The 18,644-nt window shown below is 43.2% G+C and overlaps 1 protein-coding gene across 1 annotated transcript in view; it reads right to left on the bottom strand.

Moving 5' to 3' along the window:
* LOC139280083 (SH3 and multiple ankyrin repeat domains protein 2-like) overlaps window positions 1-18,644 on the bottom strand; it is a 1,053,009-nt gene that overhangs the window by 974,646 nt on the left and 59,719 nt on the right. Inside the window, exon 7 of the mRNA XM_070899582.1 lies at window positions 10,146-10,262. Within this exon, the coding sequence (XP_070755683.1) occupies window positions 10,146-10,262 (117 nt within the window). The remainder of the gene's footprint in view (window positions 1-10,145; window positions 10,263-18,644) is intronic.

Genomic DNA, 18,644 nt, shown 5'->3' with positions numbered 1-18,644 from the left:
ATTTGTGTCTTTTGCATGGTGCAATTCTTCAATCTCTCCAATGCTGCACTAAGTTAGCACCGGGTGAGGTGAGGCTGAATCGGAGTCATTAATCTGATTTATATTATAGTGAGGTAAATATAAAATGCAACAGATATAATCAGATTCAATCAGAACAACTTTAAAGTGCAAACAGCGAACACATCACACTTCCTTACATCAGTGTGTTATCTTATTTATCCATTCACAGGATGTGGGCATCACTGGCACGGCCAGCATTTATTGCCCATCCCTAGTTGCTCTCGAGAAGGTGAGTTTTCTTCTTGAACCGCTGCAGTACACAAGGCACTCCCACAAAGTCCAAGGGAGTTCCCAATCTATCTCAACTTAAGCAGGACGTCTGCTAACTTTCCTCCAATATTTCAAACCACTTTGTCTCCGTGAAGGTCCTCACAGCTTGCACTTAACAAAGCTGCCTGCCCTCACAGCTGTACTATCCCAAAAGCTTCCCCTTTCTGTGCCCTGGTGTCTCTTGATTTTTATCTCCTCCCTCAAACAGGGATCACAGGACTTTCCAGCACTATGCCTGCGAGCTGTTCCTCAAATGCAGAGACAAGTTAGCAAATTACTTATTGTTTAGTTTCTGAGGAAAACAACTTCTTATTTACTTTTTATACTTATGATACTTTTTCTTAGAATCATAGAATCCTACAGCACAGGAGGCCATTCAGCCCTTCGTGCCTCTTTGAAAGAGCGAGCCCAACATTTCTTTCCTGTATTTATTCAATTCCCTTTTTTAAAGTTATTTCTGCATCTGCTTCCACCGCCCTTTCAGGCAGTGCATTCTAGATCATAACAACTCACTGAGTTAAAAAAACTCACCTCATTTCCCCCTGTTTGTTTTTAGCCATTCACCTTCAGTCTGTGTCCTCTGGGTACCGACCGTCCTGCCGGTGGAAACAGCTTCTCCCTATTTACTCTATCAAAACCCATCATGATTTTGAACATCTCTATTAAATCTTCCCTTAACCTTCTCTGCTCTAAGGAGAACAAACCCAGCCGTCTAGGTGCCTTTCTTTGATTAAAAAATAATGATGAGATTACACTTTGCTTAAAAAGAAACACTGAAAGCTACCTTTATCAAATCCTTCCGGAGGAAAAATGATCAAAAAATCCGGAAATGTGACACACCTGGAACAGTTAGATTAGGAGGCTGCTTAGTCACACAAGTAACCAAAAATGACAAGAATACTCTGATTGCTATTCTGGGGAAAACCTGGCCACCTTCTCTGTCCTGGTGTGCACATCCACACAACCTGAGAGACTGACTGACCCTGCCAGACTCTGTGTATTTAAACACTTTGCACATGGTTGCTGCAGAGATGTGGCCTTGCGCACAAGCACTGGGAAGGGAAGCCTGTGGAGTCAGAAACATGCAGCCCTCAAAGGGCTGCTGCTCAAAATTAAAGGGACGAGGCTACGTAAAGGTAAGTGGGTGCTATAGCGGTGAAATCCTGGAGCTTTTTTTTTTTAAGGTGCTAACATGGACTTAGTCGGTTTCAGATTTTATAAAAGCTGTAATTGGAAGGGGCAGGAAAAAATTATGAGTTAAACTAGAAGGCCAGGCAATGCCGTGCGGAGGCTGAAAATGGAGCATGTGATAAAAATGCAGAGCACGCTGAACCAAACCCTTGTTTAAGGGATGGGGAAATGGACATTCTGCCATGTGAGGTGAGTGCGAAGAGGCTTGCTCTGATTAGCACTCCAGGCTACTCTCCGTGAAGGACAATAATGCACATTGCCTGAGAGGAGGTAGCAGATAAACCGAACTCTTATCTACAGTACTACAGTAGCAGGCCACAGATGGGAGAAGGCGGCATGCTTTAAGGAATCTGGTAGGGTAAGATTAACCAATAGTACCCTGTACCAGGTAGATGGTACAGCATGCCAACTCATGCCCTGTTTACTGCTTGCCCATGCCAAGCCTTCATATAACCCATTGTGTCGCATGCATAGCCATACCCCAGCAGGGCATACCATAGAGACCCAATCTATAATAAAAAACATTTTTTTGCTGCTATCACTTCCTTTTTTTAATTTGAACACATGACCCCCCTGCCCTTTAGCAAATGCAATATCACAGGCAGGACTTCAAGCAGAGAAGATAGGAAAGAAAAGATAAACACAATAGAAGCAGAGAAATTCTCTACCCCAGAGGGCTGTGGATGCTCAGTCGTTGAGTAGATTTCTGGACTCCAGGGGAATCAACAGATATGGAGATTGGGCGGGAAAGTGGAATTGAAGTCAAAGATCAGCCATGATTTGATTGAATGGTGGAGCTTGCTCGAGGGGCCATATGGCCTACTGCTGCTCCTAATTCTTTTGTTCTTAAGTCCTAGGGATTAGTTTTGGGTTGCTCCTAGGAATCGCCTCTTTCAGCACCTGGGAAGCCTCTTTCTGTGCCGCTAACCTGTGTGGTTTCGTCTGAATTGAATATGTTATGTAATAAGTTCCAAGGCAAAGTCTTTTCATTGACATTATCACTATAGTTGCAAATCACTATACTTTCTGCAAAAAACTGCATTAAATAATATTGTTTTAATTGTTTTTCTTATTTTTAAGCACGTTATATAAACATGGAAAAATTACAGTAATACTTTTCTTTATGCTTAAAAAGGATTAAAATATGAGGCTAGAATTTCCGCCCATTCGCTTTGAAGAAGTGGTAGAAGATATAAAAACAGAAAATGCTGGAAATCTCAGCAGGTGTGGCAGCGTCTGTGGAGAGAAACAGAGTTAACGTTTCAGGTCAATGACCCTTCGTCAGAAGTGGAAAAGCTCAAGATAAAACAGGTTATTAAGGAAGAGCAGGGGCCGGGAAAGGGGATAGAGGAAGAAAGAAAAGGGAAGGTCTGTGATAGGGTGGAAGGTAGGAGAGATTGAGACAAAAGGGATGATGGGCAAAAATGAGTTGGTAATGGGACAAGTTAAGAAACAAAAGATGAGTCTAGATGGGATGTGGATGGTGGAATCATCACCAGCTCCTGTGGGAAAGAGGAAAAAAAGGGGATTGTAAAAAAAAAAGGGAGAAAAGTGGTAAAAGATGCAGCCTGTGTGTTTATATAAAATCCTGATACCAGAATTTGGTGCAAACAGATATAGCCACAAAGATTATAGTTTGTACTGTTAGTTCATAACCTTGTCTTCAGACGGTTTTAAATTCATTCACAAGCACTTGAACCAAGTGATGATCATCATAAAATGTGAGGCAGAGCAAGATGGAATAAGCATGTGGCTCTGACATGCAGGTTTCCCGTTTAACATATTGTCTCTAACAAGTGACACTGACATGTTTGGCATTGGCTGTGGTGCTTTAGTAGAAACATTAAGAACCTCAGCTTCAAGATCTTTACCTTGTGTTTGCAACAAAATTAATCTACGCAATATTAGCATTAACAAAGTGCTGCACATGTCATGTTCTCCAAAGGCTTAAATTTCAAAACAAATGCACGCTGTGCATGGAACAAAAGCTACTTTAATTGCGACGAGGAGCCCATTTTTTTCTTCTTTTAATTTGGAAGAGTATTTAACCGCAGCAAGAACACTAAAGCTAGCAAAAGCATATGCGAGCAAGCAGGCTCTGCCTAATTAAATCCAACCACCCACAGATAGACCGAAATAGTACATCTGCCCACACAAAGCTGATGAAACATGGTGAGCAAAAGCAAACAAAGTACAGCAGCCAATGTGCAGATCGAATGTTTCACTGTTACATATATACCTGGGGCAGGGCATTCTCCTGTTCAAGCCCTAAATTCAGGGTTTACAGCACTTCACGTCAACTCCAATTAACCCTTCGGAAATATACATCGTCGGCGACGTTAAACTGTAACTACAACTCCGAGGGATTCCAGCCAAACTAACCTACAGCTTGAGTTCTGAAACAATCTAATAACCAGTCTGTCAAGTTATTCGTTATTTTAAGGCCACAGAATCAATACTTCTACAGGACGGCACAGTGAAAGAAATGATCAATTTTGAATATTGATACCTGTGTCAATTTAGTCATTCAATTAAAAAAAATTCATATTCTAAAACTGCAGTAAAATATTTCTGTAAAGTGCAATGATGGTTATGTGAAATATTTGTACCGGTCCACATATCTACAGGTCCATCAGTTAAAAGAAAGAAAGACTTGCATTTACGTAGCGCCTTTCATGACCATCGGCCATCTCAAAGCGCTTTACAGCCAATGAAGTACTTTTGGAGTGTAGTTACTGTTGTAATGTGGGAAACGCGGCAGACAATTTGCGCACAGCAAACTCCCACAAACAGCAATGTGATAATGACCAGATAATCTGTTTTAGTGATGTTGATTGAGGGATAAATATTGGGCAGGACACCGGGGATAACTCCCCTGCTCTTCTTCAAAATAGTGCCATGGGATCTTTTACGTCCACCTGAGAGAGCAGACGGAGCCTCGGTTTAACACCTCATCCAAAAGACGGCACCTCCGACAGTGCAGCACTCCCTCAGTTCTGCACTGGCCTGTCAGCCTTTATATGCCTATCAGCATTTATATGCTCAAATCCCTGGGGTGGGACTTGAACCCACAACCTTCTGACTCAGAGGCAAGAGTGCTACCCACTGAGCCACGGCTGACACTGAGTTAGCATCAAAATCAAAAATCAAAGAGCAAGTTATTATTTAAATGGGGAAAGATTGCAAAGTGCTGTAGTACAGTGGGACCTGGGGGTACTTGTGCATGAAACACAGAAGGTATGCAGGTACAGCAAGCGATCAGGAAGCCCAATGGAATCTGGGCCTTTATTGCAAAGGGGATGGAGTATAAAAGCAGGGAAGTCTTGCTACAGCTGTACAGGGTATTGGTGAGGCCACAACTGGAATACTGCGTGCAGTTTTGGCTTCCATATTTACGAAGAGATGTGCTTGCTTTGGAGGCAGTTCAGAGAAGGTTCACAAGGTTAATTCCGGGGATGAGGGGGTTGACTTATGAGGAAAGGTTGAGTAGGTTGGGCCTCTACTCATTGGGATTTAGAAGAATGAGAGGTGATCTTATCGAAATGTGTAAGATTATGAGGGGGCTTGACAAGGTGGATGCAGAGAGGATGTTTCCACTGGTGGGAAGATTAGAACTAGAGGACATGATCTTAGAATAAGGGGCCGCCCACTTAGAACTGATATGAGGAAAAATGTTTTTTCTCAGAGGGTTGTAAATCTGTGGAATTCGCTGCCTCAGAGAGCTGTGGAAGCTGGGACATTATATAAATTTAAGACAGAAATAGACAGTTTCTTAAACGATAAGGGGATAAGGGGTTATGGGGAGCGGGCAGGGAAGTGGAGCTGAATCCATGATCAGATCAGCCATGATCTTATTGAATGGCGGAGCAAGCTCGAGGGGCCGTATGGGCTACTCCTGTTCCTATTTCTTATGTTGTTATTATCAGTAACAGGTTTAAAAAAAATGGAATCTACTCTGAGGGGTAGTCTGAATGACAAGAGGGAAGTTTTTCTTGAGGAACAGCCTTTAATTCTTTGAGGAGATCACCGATGGATAGTGGCACTTCTCATCCTACAGCTTATTTAAAATTTCAGAAAGTTTTTCATGAAGTTCCACATGAAAGACTACTAATTAAACTGAAAGTCAATGGGATCAATGGTAGAATATGGTAGTGGCTAAGAAACTGGTTAAGAAGATACGAAACAGAGTACTCATGAGAGGTGTAATGACAGATTGCAGAAGATCTCAAGTCCTGCTGCGAGATCTTGAGTCCTGCAGGGAGATTTCACATTCTGCTGAAAGATCTCGAGACCTGCTGAGCGAATCGCAACACCTGTTTGGAGATCTCACATTCTGCTGGAAGATCGAGAGACCAGCTGAGGTCATGGATTGGTCCTCTGCTTCTAAACTACATGAATGACCTGGAGAATGAAACCAGCTGTAAGCTGATCCAATTTGTTGATGACACTCAAATAGGAAGAGACAGCTGAAATGAGGCAGGATTTATGTCAGTTATATTTAATTGGGCTGACAAATGTCAAATGAATTGAAACACTGATAAATGTAAAGTACTGCACATTGATAAAAGAATGAGTTAGAAATATACAACAAATGGAACTGAATCAGCAAAGGGAGATTTAGAAAGGGACCTGGGAATTACTGGTAGACAGAATCACTCTCAACGCCTTCATAACGAATCACAGCACTTCAGAAAGTAATTCATTCTGTGAGCTGTGAAGCTTTTGAGTGAATGTAAAAGGCATTTAAAAAGTTAATGTTATCCTAAGATATGCAATAAGAACATAAGAACATAAGAAATAGGAGCAGGAGTAGGCCATTTGGCCCCTCGAGCCTGCTCCGCCATTCAATAAGATCATGGCTGATCTGATCTTGGCCTCACTCCACTTCCCTGCCCACTCCCCATAACTCTCGACTTAACGCCGAGATATTCAGCGAGAACGGCTCAGCAGGAGTCTACAGAAGTTATGCTGAGGCTTTACAATCAGACCACGCGTAACTTTGGTCACCATTGCAGAAAAAAGATTTACATGTACCTGCAAATGTGTAAAAAAAACACCAAGACCGATTCTAACTGTAAAGAGGATGACTATGAATGAAAAATGGAAAGTAATGGCCTGGAATTTTGTTAGTTCGATGCCCTGACTTAAAATATAGCCGAGTTTTTTTAAAAGGTTGAAAGAAAGAAGATTGAAGAGCAGGAACTGTAAGAAGACTGGAGGTTGCGAACACTGAAGTCACGTGACCTAAAGGACATTCATGGAACGCAGAGCGAAATAATCAGCCAAAGAGTGGGTAGGGTTTGATGATCAGTGAAAGAGATCATCGATATGAAGAGAGAACAGAGTGAACATAAGACCATAAGAAAGAGGAGCAGGAGTCAGCTATTCGGCCCTTCAAGCCTGCTCCGCCATTCAATAAGATCATGGCTGATCTTCTCCCTCAACTCCACCTTCCCGCACTATCCCCATATACCTTGAGCTCATTGAATGAGAGAGAATCCCTGAGTAAATGGGAAGAGAGAAAAAGAATGAACCATCACCTATAGCAGAGAATAGTTCGAGAGGAAACTAGATTACTACCTGAGACATATGGTGATAACTCATCTTGAAGTGAATGGTAACAGAGCCTGTCAAGGGCTTGAAGATGTCCACAAGGCAATGATAGACGAGTCACCAAGTGTTCAATAACACAGTTCCAGTGACACAGAAAGGAGGTTTCAAACTCAGCAGAACAGTAGCTTGAGGAGTAAGAGGGAAAATATGAATAATTGGGGCATATTCCATAAATGAATTAGAGGCGAGCTTAGAAACATAGAAACATAGAAAATAGGTGCAGGAGCAGGCCATTCAGCCCTTCTAGCCTGCACCGCCATTCAATGAGTTCATGGCTGAACATGAAACTTCAGTACCCCATTCCTGCTTTCTCGCCATAACCCTTGATCCCCCGAGTAGTAAGGACTTCATCTAACTCCCTTTTGAATATATTTAGTGAATTGGCCTCAACTACTTTCTGTGGTAGAGAATTCCACAGGTTCACCACTCTCTGGGTGAAGAAGTTTCTCCTCATCTCGGTCCTAAATGGCTTACCCCTTATCCTCAGACTGTGACCCCTGGTTCTGGACTTCCCCAACATTGGGAACATTCTTTCTGCATCTAACCTGTCTAAACCCGTCAGAATTTTAAACGTTTCTATGAGGTCCCCTCTCATTCTTCTGAACTCCAGTGAATACAAGCCCAATTGATCCAATCTTTCTTGATAGGTCAGTCCCGCCATCCCGGGAATCAGTCTGGTGAACCTTCGCTGCACTCCCTCAATAGCAAGAATGTCCTTCCTCAAGTTAGGAGACCAAAACTGTACACAATACTCCAGGTGTGGCCTCACCAAGGCCCTGTACAACTGTAGCAACACCTCCCTGCCCCTGTATTCAAATCCCCTCGCTATGAAGGCCAACATGCCATTTGCTTTCTTAACCGCCTGCTGTACCTGCATGCCAAGCTTGAATTAGTAATCAATAAATAATTATCGATGGCACGTGATTCTGTGCTATAACCCTGCACAATGATCAGATGTAAACTTTCACTTATAGATTACTTGTTTTCAGTTTACTGTAGGCTAATCTAATCTGTCTTTGTTATTGATCATGACAAAGAAATCTATTTAATTATTCTATTCTCGGAGGCTGTTACAAATTTGAGTGTGCTGTAGATGCCTTCTTGGGTTTCAGTGGTCTCAGTCGCTCCTTTAAACAGTGGAAGCACTTTACTCTTATGTAATAGACTAACAGCGTCCTATATTTATATCGACTCCTATATCTACTTGTGCAATATCATAACTCAGGAATGTAACAATGGCATTATGCAGTAGGCTAGACATTTGCGTTTTTGTTTCTCTCCAAAGGCAGACTGGGTGAACATTTGGTGAGATACATACAGAACAGTTGTGATTGTTCTTGATCAGCTCAACGACTGGAAAGAGTCTGCTTCTACCTGCCCTGTCCCACACTTACATCATTTTAAAACATGTCTAGCATATCACTCCCTAATCTGCATTGCATTAACAAAAAAGACGCAATTTTTCAAGGCTTTCTTTGCATCACTATTTCCTCATACCAGGCAACGTCCTAATGCATCTGCATTGTACCTTCCCTAAAGCCTCAATATCTTCCTCATATCGTGGAGCCCAAAACTGCACACAGTTATATAACTGAGAGCTTATTAACATTTTGTATTGTTTCATAATTAGCTCTTGTCTTTTATATTCTATAGCTCGGCACAAGACCTAGAATTCCATTAGTTTAGAATTCTGTTAGAATTTTTTCAAAGCCTTCGGAAGTCTTTCGTGCTGCCTTTAATATCTTGTGAACCTGCACCTTCAAATTCCCTTTACCCTTCCACAGTGCCAAGTCTTCTTCCATTCAGCGGCAATCACTGTTGTTATGTGTTTTACCAAAATGCATCACCTCACGTTTACTAACATTGAATTCCATCTGTTATTTGTAGTCCATTCCCCAACCTTATCAATGTCCCTTTTCAGCTTCCAACGGCCTTCTATAGAATTAGCCACCCATCCTATTTTGGGATCATCCGCATCATGGTGTTTCTACCAGTGCTCCAGTACATTGTGCAAGGACAACTTACTTTGATGAGAATAAAACGGCTGCTGAAAAGAGAATGATGTACGAATGTTTGACCAAAGGAAATCATTTAGAAATATCAAAGACAGCTAGATCAAAGCATTCATCCTTGTAGGAGAGAACCCAATTCTTCGACTGACTTTGGACAATTAAAGCTCTGTGATGTAGGGTCTCCTCTGGGATCGGATCAGAGAGCTCACAGTGCAGCTCTGAGCTCGGAAATTACTGTTAGTTACATCAGCAGGCAAACAATTAACATTCCTCTCTGTTATTTTAAAGAAAGAAAGACTTGCATTTATGTAGCGCCTTTCATGACCACCGGACATCTCAAAGCACTTTACAGCCAATGAAATAATTTTGGAGTGTAGTCACTGTTGTAATATGGAAACGCAACAGCCAACTTGCGCACAGCAAGCTCCCACAAACAGCAAAGTGATAACGACCAGATAATCTGTTTTTGTTATGTTGATTGAGGGATAAATATTGGCCAGGACATTGGGGATAACTCGCCTACTCTTCTTCAAAATAGTGCCATGAGATTTTTTGCGTCCAGCTGAAAGAGCAGATGGGGCCTCGGTTTAATGCCTCATCCGAAAGACGTCACCTCTGACAGTGCAGCACTCCCTCAGTACTGCACTGGAGTGTCAGCCGAGATTTATGTGCTCAAGTTCTTGGAGTGGGACTTTAACCCACAACCATCTGACTCAGAGGCGAGTGTGCTACCCACTGAGCCACAGCTGACACTTTAGCAAAGACTTTAACCCAAGTAAAATAAAAGTGTTTGCACTTGACGGAATCTCGGCAGAATGCGATAACTATTTTGTCCGCTGATATCACCAACTTTGAGCTTCACAGTTCATTTATGTTACAATATATAGTTATATTCCTTTTTTTTTACAAATATTCCTAAACAATATGTGAACTGCAATATGAAAGAAGATTACTTGTACAAGAGAAATTAAAATATTGTAATGTGTGCCTGCTTCTCACCTGATTGTAGAGTGCACAGACATGGAGCGCAGCATTGCCGGAGGCGTTCTGTGCTCCCATATCAGCCCCGTAGAAAAGCAGATGTTCCAGATGTTGAACGTAACCATAACGACACGCCTAATAAAAAGAAACGCAAATTTGAAATGATTATTCAATATTCAAACAACAAACACTACCGCATCATTTGCTTTCTTTTAACAGTGGGGAGTAGCCTTAATTTTCCAATAGTGCAGTGTGGAACAGCAGCATTAAAATTCACGAGGCACTCATTAAAAATCACATTTAGAACAATCAGAGAATTTTGTGTATGTGCAAACCGATGACCAGTGAATTTTTGTAGCCTAAAAGGACAGGCCCGGAGAATTGATGCTCTTTTCAATTTAATAAAGGCCTCGGTTTAAAGTCTCATCTGATGGGTTTGGTTGTGATGCACCCCACGGTAGAATAGCCTGGCCAGTGCCATGATAAAGCACCTTCAGGAATGGTTTGCGGGGGAGGGGAGGGGGGGGCGGGGAAGAGGTGAGGAATGGAAAGAATTAAAGTCCTGGATGGGCTGTAGTGATTAAGCAGGCGTTCAGCATTAGGGTTCAGAGTTAGGGTTTCTGGTAAACGAGGACCACATTCAACACGCCATTAGTTAAACAGTTATATTTTACTTATAATGTGGGGCTGTTCTGCCTACGCTGAAGCACCAAATATATGAAACCAAGGCTTGACCATTGACGCTAGAGTTGCAAATGGAAGCAAAGCCAATAGATCTTGCCAAGTTTGTTGCATGTGATTATTTATACCGTACCTGTAGACTCAATATCAGTGACTTGCTTGTCCCTTGAGGAGGTGACCTATGTGAAGGGTACAATTCTGACAAGCAACAGCTAACCCTCCATACCTCAATCAAATTACCATTTTTTGCTGTGCTAGCCTGTTCAGTAATTGTTGCCACGTACTTTGACTGAGTGTGAGGGCATCACAGACTGACACTATATCACGTCCACAACTACGCAATATCCAGCAACAGGGATTGGGAGCAAGAATCCTGGTCAATGTTTCACTACTTGGGCAAGGGATCCTGAGACTAGTCGCAGCGTCTTCACTGCCTCCCTCATCAGGTAGTTAGCACAGACTAGAGATCGAACCAAGCCCTGTTACAACAACAACTTGTATTTATATAGCGTCTTTAACGTCGTGAAATATCCCAAGGCGCTTCACAGGAGTATTACGAGACAAAAATTTTGACACCGAGCAACATAAGGAGAAGTTAGGGCAGGTGACCAAAAGCTTGGTCAAAGAGGTAGGTTTAAAGGAGGAGAGAGCTTTAGAGGTGGAGAGGTTTAGGCAGAAAATTCTAGAGCTTAGGGCCAAGGCAACAGAAGGCACGGCCATCAATGTTTGAGCGATTCTAATCAGGGATGCTGAAGAGGGCAGAATTAGAGGAGTGTTTATATCGCGGGGGGTTGTGGGACTGGAGGAGATTAGAAAGATAGGGAGGGGCGAGGCCATGGATGGATTTGAAAATAAAGGATGAGAATTTTGAAATCGCGGCATTGCTTAACTGAGAGCCAATGTAGATCAGTGTGCACAGAGGTGATGGGTGAGCGGGACTTGGTGCGAGTTAGGACACGGACAGCCGAGTTTTGGATCCCCTCTCGTTTACGTAGGGTAGGAAGTGGGAGGCCAGCGTTGGAATAGTCAAGTATCACAATATGCAATATATTTACCCAATGAGTTTTCAAGGAGACTTTCAGCTAATTATTTCTCATCTGAATACTATATTGAGTTTCCCAAGCCACTAACTATAAAATTGGTTTCTGTGTTTACATCCGTGGCAAAAAGGAAAACTGAACTGCACCGCTCAGAATTTCTCCGACTGAAACAAAATTCAATTTAAACATGTTTTCTTCCCACTTGAAGTGTCTCCCACAAATCAATGGTGTCATCAATTTAATGGTGTCATCTTGGCTCCATTGTTAGCATTTTCAGCTCATATCTGAGTTCATGTCCCATGCCAGAACTTGACCGACAATTCGGTGCATTAGTGAAGGAGTGCTGCATTGTCAGAGGTGCCGTCTTTCACCTAGGATGTTAAACCAAGACCCATTTGCCTGCCCAGATGGGTCAAAAATCCTGGAACTCCCTCCCCAACAGCACTGTGATAGTTTAGAGGGAGCAACGTGCTGCGGTGTGCCACTGCAGGGAGCAGCACGTGCTACTGCAGGAGGGCGACGGTTGTGAAGAGGGCGACAGGATCTGACGTCACTCAAATCCAGGTCACTGATTGGAGCGTGGGCAGGCACAGCAGGAGCGGCGAGATCGAGGTGGAGGAACGGTGAGACTTCGTTGAGGGATGTGATAGGGGCCCGGGAGAGGCATGAGTTCGAGGCCCAAAAGAGGCGATGGCCCAGAGGCAGCACGGGCCAGTCTGCACTGTGATATGTGTGCGCACTAGGTCTGTGCAGCAGAGCTGGGCTTGGTTAATCCTTGCCACTGGACCAAGACTCTGTCAAGCCGATGTGGTGTCTGGTGTGCAACGGCCACCACACATTAAAAAAATCCACACACAGGCATCTTCCACCCTTCAACATGTAGATTGGGACCTGGAATATTAGGTCCTTCATTGAAACACCTGTGAACTCATCCCTTTTTGGCGTGGAAGCAAGTCATCCTCGATGTGAGGGACTGTTTATGATGATGATGGTAGTGTTGAAGAGAATTTCAGAAGTTTAAAGCAAATAACATTTGGACTGCAGCGGTTCAAGGCGGCAGCTCACTGCCACTTTCTCAAAGACAATTAGGGACGGGCAATAAATGCTGGTCTTGCCAGCGACGCCCACATCCCATGAACAAATAAAAAAGTTTTTAAAAATTTGTGCCATTTGCTCTTTTGCGCAAGTTGGCCGCCATGTTTGCCTACATAGCAATAGTGACTGTTCTTCAAAAACTGATCAATTGATAGTAAAATACTTGGCATGTGCTAAGGAAACTATATAAATGCAAGTTCTTTCTCTCTTTCCACCCTCTTTTTTTGTTCCCATTGGGTTGAAATTGCACTTTGCAACTATTGTAAACGGGGTAACAAACAATAAAGGAAGTTTATGGAAACACGTCATGGTTCAGTGTTCCACTTCTCTGCTCTTGGTCTCTTACTCTCCGCACAGGTCTTATTCATTACACAGCCTGAACTCGTACTCACCCATCTGCGACCTTGAAGCTGGTATGGGGAGTTTTTGTGTCTCTCTTGATCACTATCAATTTTCCTGCAGTCCTTCCCCCAATTGACATCCTTTCCTCCCTGATCTCTGACTTTCTAAAACTACACTGTACATCATGCTCCAAATTGCTCTATCGCATACTTTCCAGCGCATGCTCATCCAAATGTTATTTGCTTTAAACTTCTGAAATTCTCCTCAACACTGGCGATCCAAACAAGAAGCACAAGACTTAGTTATTGAGTTACAGTCTTTTCTCATGTTGTGCTTTCAATGCCACGTATTAGTTTATCTTTGTGGTAAACTGCAGAATTTCTCTATATATCCTACTTACCCTGGAGGAAAATATGATGGGGTCCAGATTTAGCTGGTGACATTTATAATCGTAAGAGACAGTGGCAGGTTTAATAACCACCATGGCTGTAATGAGAGACACTGGTATACGTACAAGTAACTGCAATATATGAACAGTTATGCTTGCGCGGAATCTTTGAATGGGATGAGCAAAAATAAAAACTACTTGGAGAGATTTGAGGGTGATTTAATAGAGGCATTTAAAATCATGAAGCATTTTAATAGGGTCACGAAGGAGAAACTGTTTCCATTGGCTGAAGGGTCAGTAACCAGAGGACACAGGTAAAAAGGTAATTGGAAAAAGATGGGTGAGATAAGGAGAATTTATTTTACCGCAGCAAGTTATGTAGATCCGGAACACGCTGCCTGAAAGGGCGGTGGAAGCAGATTCATTAGTAAATTTCAAAAGGGAATTGGAGAAATACTCGAAGGGGAGAAAAGTGCAAGACTCTAGGGCAAGAGCAGGGGAGTGGGACTAATTGGATCGCTCTGTCCAAGAGCCGGCACAGGTACAATGGGCCGAATAGCCTCCTTCTGTGCTGTAAGATTCTATGATTCTCATATAGAAGAACAAACTTTCTCATATAGAATCTTACAGCACAGAAGGAGGCCATTCGGCCCATCGTGCCTGTGCCGGCTCTTTGAAAGAGCAATCCAATTAGGCGCACTCTCCTGCTCTTTCCCCATAGCCCTGCAACCTTCTACAGATCATAAATATAAGTTATGACGATTATTCCGATTTCTTTGATTTATACAATCTGTCTGATTAAAAGGGAAAAAAATAAGTCGTAACTAAAATCAGAGCTCATTTGGCAAGCCATAGTATTCCAAATGAGGCTATAGCAGACAATGAACCGTTGTTTAACTCAAGTGAATATCAACAGTTGCACAACACACAAGTTCAGTAAGGTCATCAGCTCAGCAAGATATCTACAGTCAAATGTCAAGACAGAGAACTCTTAACATTGCAAAGAGAGTCCTGGAAAAATCACACAGACCTCTACAAGATCTTCTACAATTCAGTTAACTTGTCACATAATGGGGACCCCAGAAATAAATGTTCAATTTTGTAGTGTCTGAGGAAAGAACAGGACGAGAGGAATCTACAAAATCACACTCATCAACAAACATTGCACTACTCCAGGGAATGTAAATGGCAAAGTGATACAATCCCAGCCTGCGCTCTTGTGTCAATGAATGTTGATGGATGGCAAGACCATGGGCTGGGAGCGCACAGTGTTGATCGCTTTGTTCTAGACACATGCCAGGAGCAGTGTAGCAGGAGCTTTGCCCCGATGTGTATGGCTATATGTTTAGGAGGTCACTCGGTGTCCACCAGGTGCTAGGGCTCTGACTCGGGAGATCTTGATCATCAACAGCTACTCTTACACTTCCTTGGAGAAAGTACACAACTTGCATTTATATAGCGCCTTAAACGTAGTAAAACATCCCAAGGCACTTCACAGGAGCATTATCAAACAAAATCTGACACTGGGCCAGGTAAGTTATAGGCAGTCCCTCAAAATTGAGGAAGACTTACTTCCACTCTAAAAGTGAGTTCTCAGGTGACTGTACAGTCCAATACAGGGTCACAGCTGGGACAGACAGTCATTGAAGGAAAGGGTGGGTGAGGAGTCTGGTTTGCCGCATGCTCCTTCCGCTGTCTGCGCTTGTTTTCTGCAAGCTCTCGGCAATGAGACTTGAGGTGCTCTGTGTCCTCCCGGAACCAGGCCATGTAAGGAGATATTAGGACAGATTGGTCAAAGCGGGAGGTTTTAAGGAGCATTTTAGAGGAGGAGAGTGAGATAGAGAGGCAGAGGGATTTAGGGAGGGAATTTCAGAGCTAAGGCCCAGGCAGCTGAAAGCATGTCCGCCAATGGTGCAGCGATTAAAATCGGGGATGCTCAAGAGGCCAGAATTGGAGATATGCCGATACCGTGAGGGATTGTGGGGCTGGAGGAGATTACAAAGATAGGGAGGGGCGAGGCCATGGAGGGATTTGAAAACAAGAACGAGAATTTTAAAATTGAGGTGTTGCTCAACCAGAAGCCAATGGAGGTCAGCGAGCACAGGGGTGATGGGTGAGCGGGACGGTGTGAGTTAGGATACGGGCACACGCATGTATCTGTGATGCAGTGCAAGAATTTAGATGAGCTGCAGCAGCAGAGTGCAGCGTACTGTTGTGCAATTGATGTTGCTGTGAAACCATGTTGCAAAGAGAGCAAATCTGTTGTGTTCAAAGTTGTGACCAGCTGGAGCGAGGGTGTAAGTGTAAAGCAAGGACTGCAGTCTCTATTCCCTTCCTTCAGATATTTTGTTTCACCAAATACTGAATTAATATCTCTTTCTCATCTGAGGAATCAGGCAGTTGAAGGGGACAAAATTAAATGATTTAAATGCAGTGTCAAAAATTTGACGTTCCTGCAGTGACCACTTTCTTTGTGGTTAGCCTTGGCTCTGAAGGTTGTGGGTTCAATGTCACACCAGAGACTTGAGCACAAAATCTATGCTGACACTCCAATACTGAAGGAGCACAGTTAGAGGTGCTGTCTTTCGAATTGGATTTTAAACCGAGGTCCTGTCTGTCCACTCAGGTGGGCACAAAAGATCCATTATTTCGAAGAAGAGCAGGGGAGTTATCCACGGTGTCCTGGCCAATATTTATCCCTTAAGCTACATCTCTAAAAACTTATACAAAGTAAAATACCGCTAGAAATCTGAAACATAAACAGAAAATGCTGGAAATACTCAGCAGGTCACAGGCTGCACCTGTGGAGAGAGAAACAGAGTTAACGTTTCAGGTCGATGACTGGTCTGCCGAAAGGTCATCGACCTGATATGTTAACTGCATCTCTCTCCACAGGTGCTGCCTGACCTGCTGAGCATTTTCTGTTTTTATTATTAAAAACTTTCTGGAATTACTTTCCAGGCCGTAGTGAGTTATTATTCACAATTCCAATGAATAAATTGGAGATTCCTTTATTGGCACGGTGTTACTCAGCTACGCTGGTGTACTGTTGCATTTTGTTCACATGTGTTTATGAATACTGTTGCCACGTTCCTCCTTAAATTCTCCATGTGTGGTGGAAAATGGCAGCAAAATGATGATATTATTCTGATCAGAACTATACAGTGTTTCAATACTTATTCTTCATAGAACCTTCCCGAGGCAATTGCATCTCTTAAAACGTGCAACTTCTTGCGCACGCTTTCGTGAGCTGATCCCCAGTCATGCCAGCCACCCGTGGTTTCGAGATGAGTTGTTGTATGATTGTTTTGAGATGAGCACCTCGCGACGTTTCACAACGTTAAAGGTGCTATATAAATACAAGTTGTTGTCGTTGTTGTTGTATCAATCCATTTTGTCTTTAGGATTGAAAGAAGAAGCCAAACGAATCACAGACAATGAAAGTATAATCGTTTACATCACACGTAGAGGGCAAGTGAAAGGGAAGCCCTGTGGCAGGACAGTCAGGAAGGTCATTCGGTTTATTACTTTCTGTAACTCTGCTCAGGTTTAAATGATAATTCCTTTGCTGTTCTCGTTCCTTTTTTGATCAACCTTGCAGACGTGCTCGGGGGATGTTTCCTCGGTGCGTTATTTATATAGAGAATTGTGCAAAATATATATATTTTTTAATTCATTCTCAGGTGTTACAACAACAAACAACAACGTGTATTCATATAGCGCCTTCAGCGTAGTAAAACGCCCCAAGGCGCCTCACGGAAGCGATATAAAAACTAAATTTGACACCGAGCCACATGAGATATTAGGAATGGTGACAAGATGCAGGTTTTATGGAGTATCTTCAAGGAAGGAAGAAAGAAAGGTAGAGAGGTGGAGCGGTTAAAATCGGGGGTGCGCAAGAGGCCAGAATTAGAGGGGGGTTGTGGGGCTGGAGGGAGGGAGCGGCGAGGCCGCGGAGGGATTTGAAAACAGGGCCGGCATTCATGTGCCCATTTCTGTTCTCCGGGAGGAGGCGATGGTAGACCTTTTTGTTTTGCTATAATTGAGTGGCTCGCTAGGCTACTGCAGAGAGCAGTTAAGAGTCAACCACATTGCTGTGGGTCTGTAATTGGGACTGGAATCGCATATAGGCCAGGCCGCAGGTTTCCTTCCCTCTAGAACAGTTGGGTTTTACCGACAATTTATTTCATGGTCATTTTCCTAATTAATTTCAGGCCATTTTTAAAATTAATTTCGAGTTTCTTGACAAAAAAATAGAATCCAAATTCTCAAACTGCCCTGGTGGGATTATGAACTTGTGTTCTCTGGATTATTAGTCTTGGCCTCTGGATTGCTAATCCATTAAATAACCACTACACTGCCGTACCCTGTTAAACTATATCAGTCCACAGCAAAAAAGTTACAGACCTTAAACACAAAGGCCTTGAAATTATACTGTGGGATACAAGTGTTGGAATGCCAACAATTTAATTTGTGTCTCCGTCCTTGCCTCAGCTCATCCACTGCTGAAGCCCTCATCCACGCCTTTGTTTCCTCTAGACTTGACTGTTCCAAAGCACTCCTGGCTGGCCTCCCACATTCTACCCTACGTAAACTACAGGTGATCCAAAACTTGTTGCCCCTGTCCTAGCTCGCACCAAGTCCCGCTCACCCGTCACCCCCTGTGCTCGCTGACCTACATTGGCTCCCGGTTAAGCAATGCCTCAATTTCAAAATTCTGATCCTTATTTTCAAATCCCTCCATGGCCTCCACCCTCCCTATCCCTGTAATCTCCTCCAGCCCCACAACCCCCCCACCGAGATATCTGCACTCCTCTAATTCTGCCCTCCTGAACATCCCTGATTATAATCACTCAACCATTGGTGGCTGTGCCTTCTGTTGCTCTGGAACTCCCTGCCTAAACCTTTCCACCTCTCTACCTCGCTTTCCTCTTTCAAGACGCTCCTTAAAACATACCTCTCTTTTGGTCA

This window comes from Pristiophorus japonicus, chromosome 14 (assembly GCF_044704955.1).
Source record: "Pristiophorus japonicus isolate sPriJap1 chromosome 14, sPriJap1.hap1, whole genome shotgun sequence".
NCBI lineage: Eukaryota > Metazoa > Chordata > Chondrichthyes > Pristiophoridae > Pristiophorus > Pristiophorus japonicus.
Note: the sequence above shows the minus strand (reverse complement) of the source record. Positions and strands in the feature narration are given on the sequence as shown.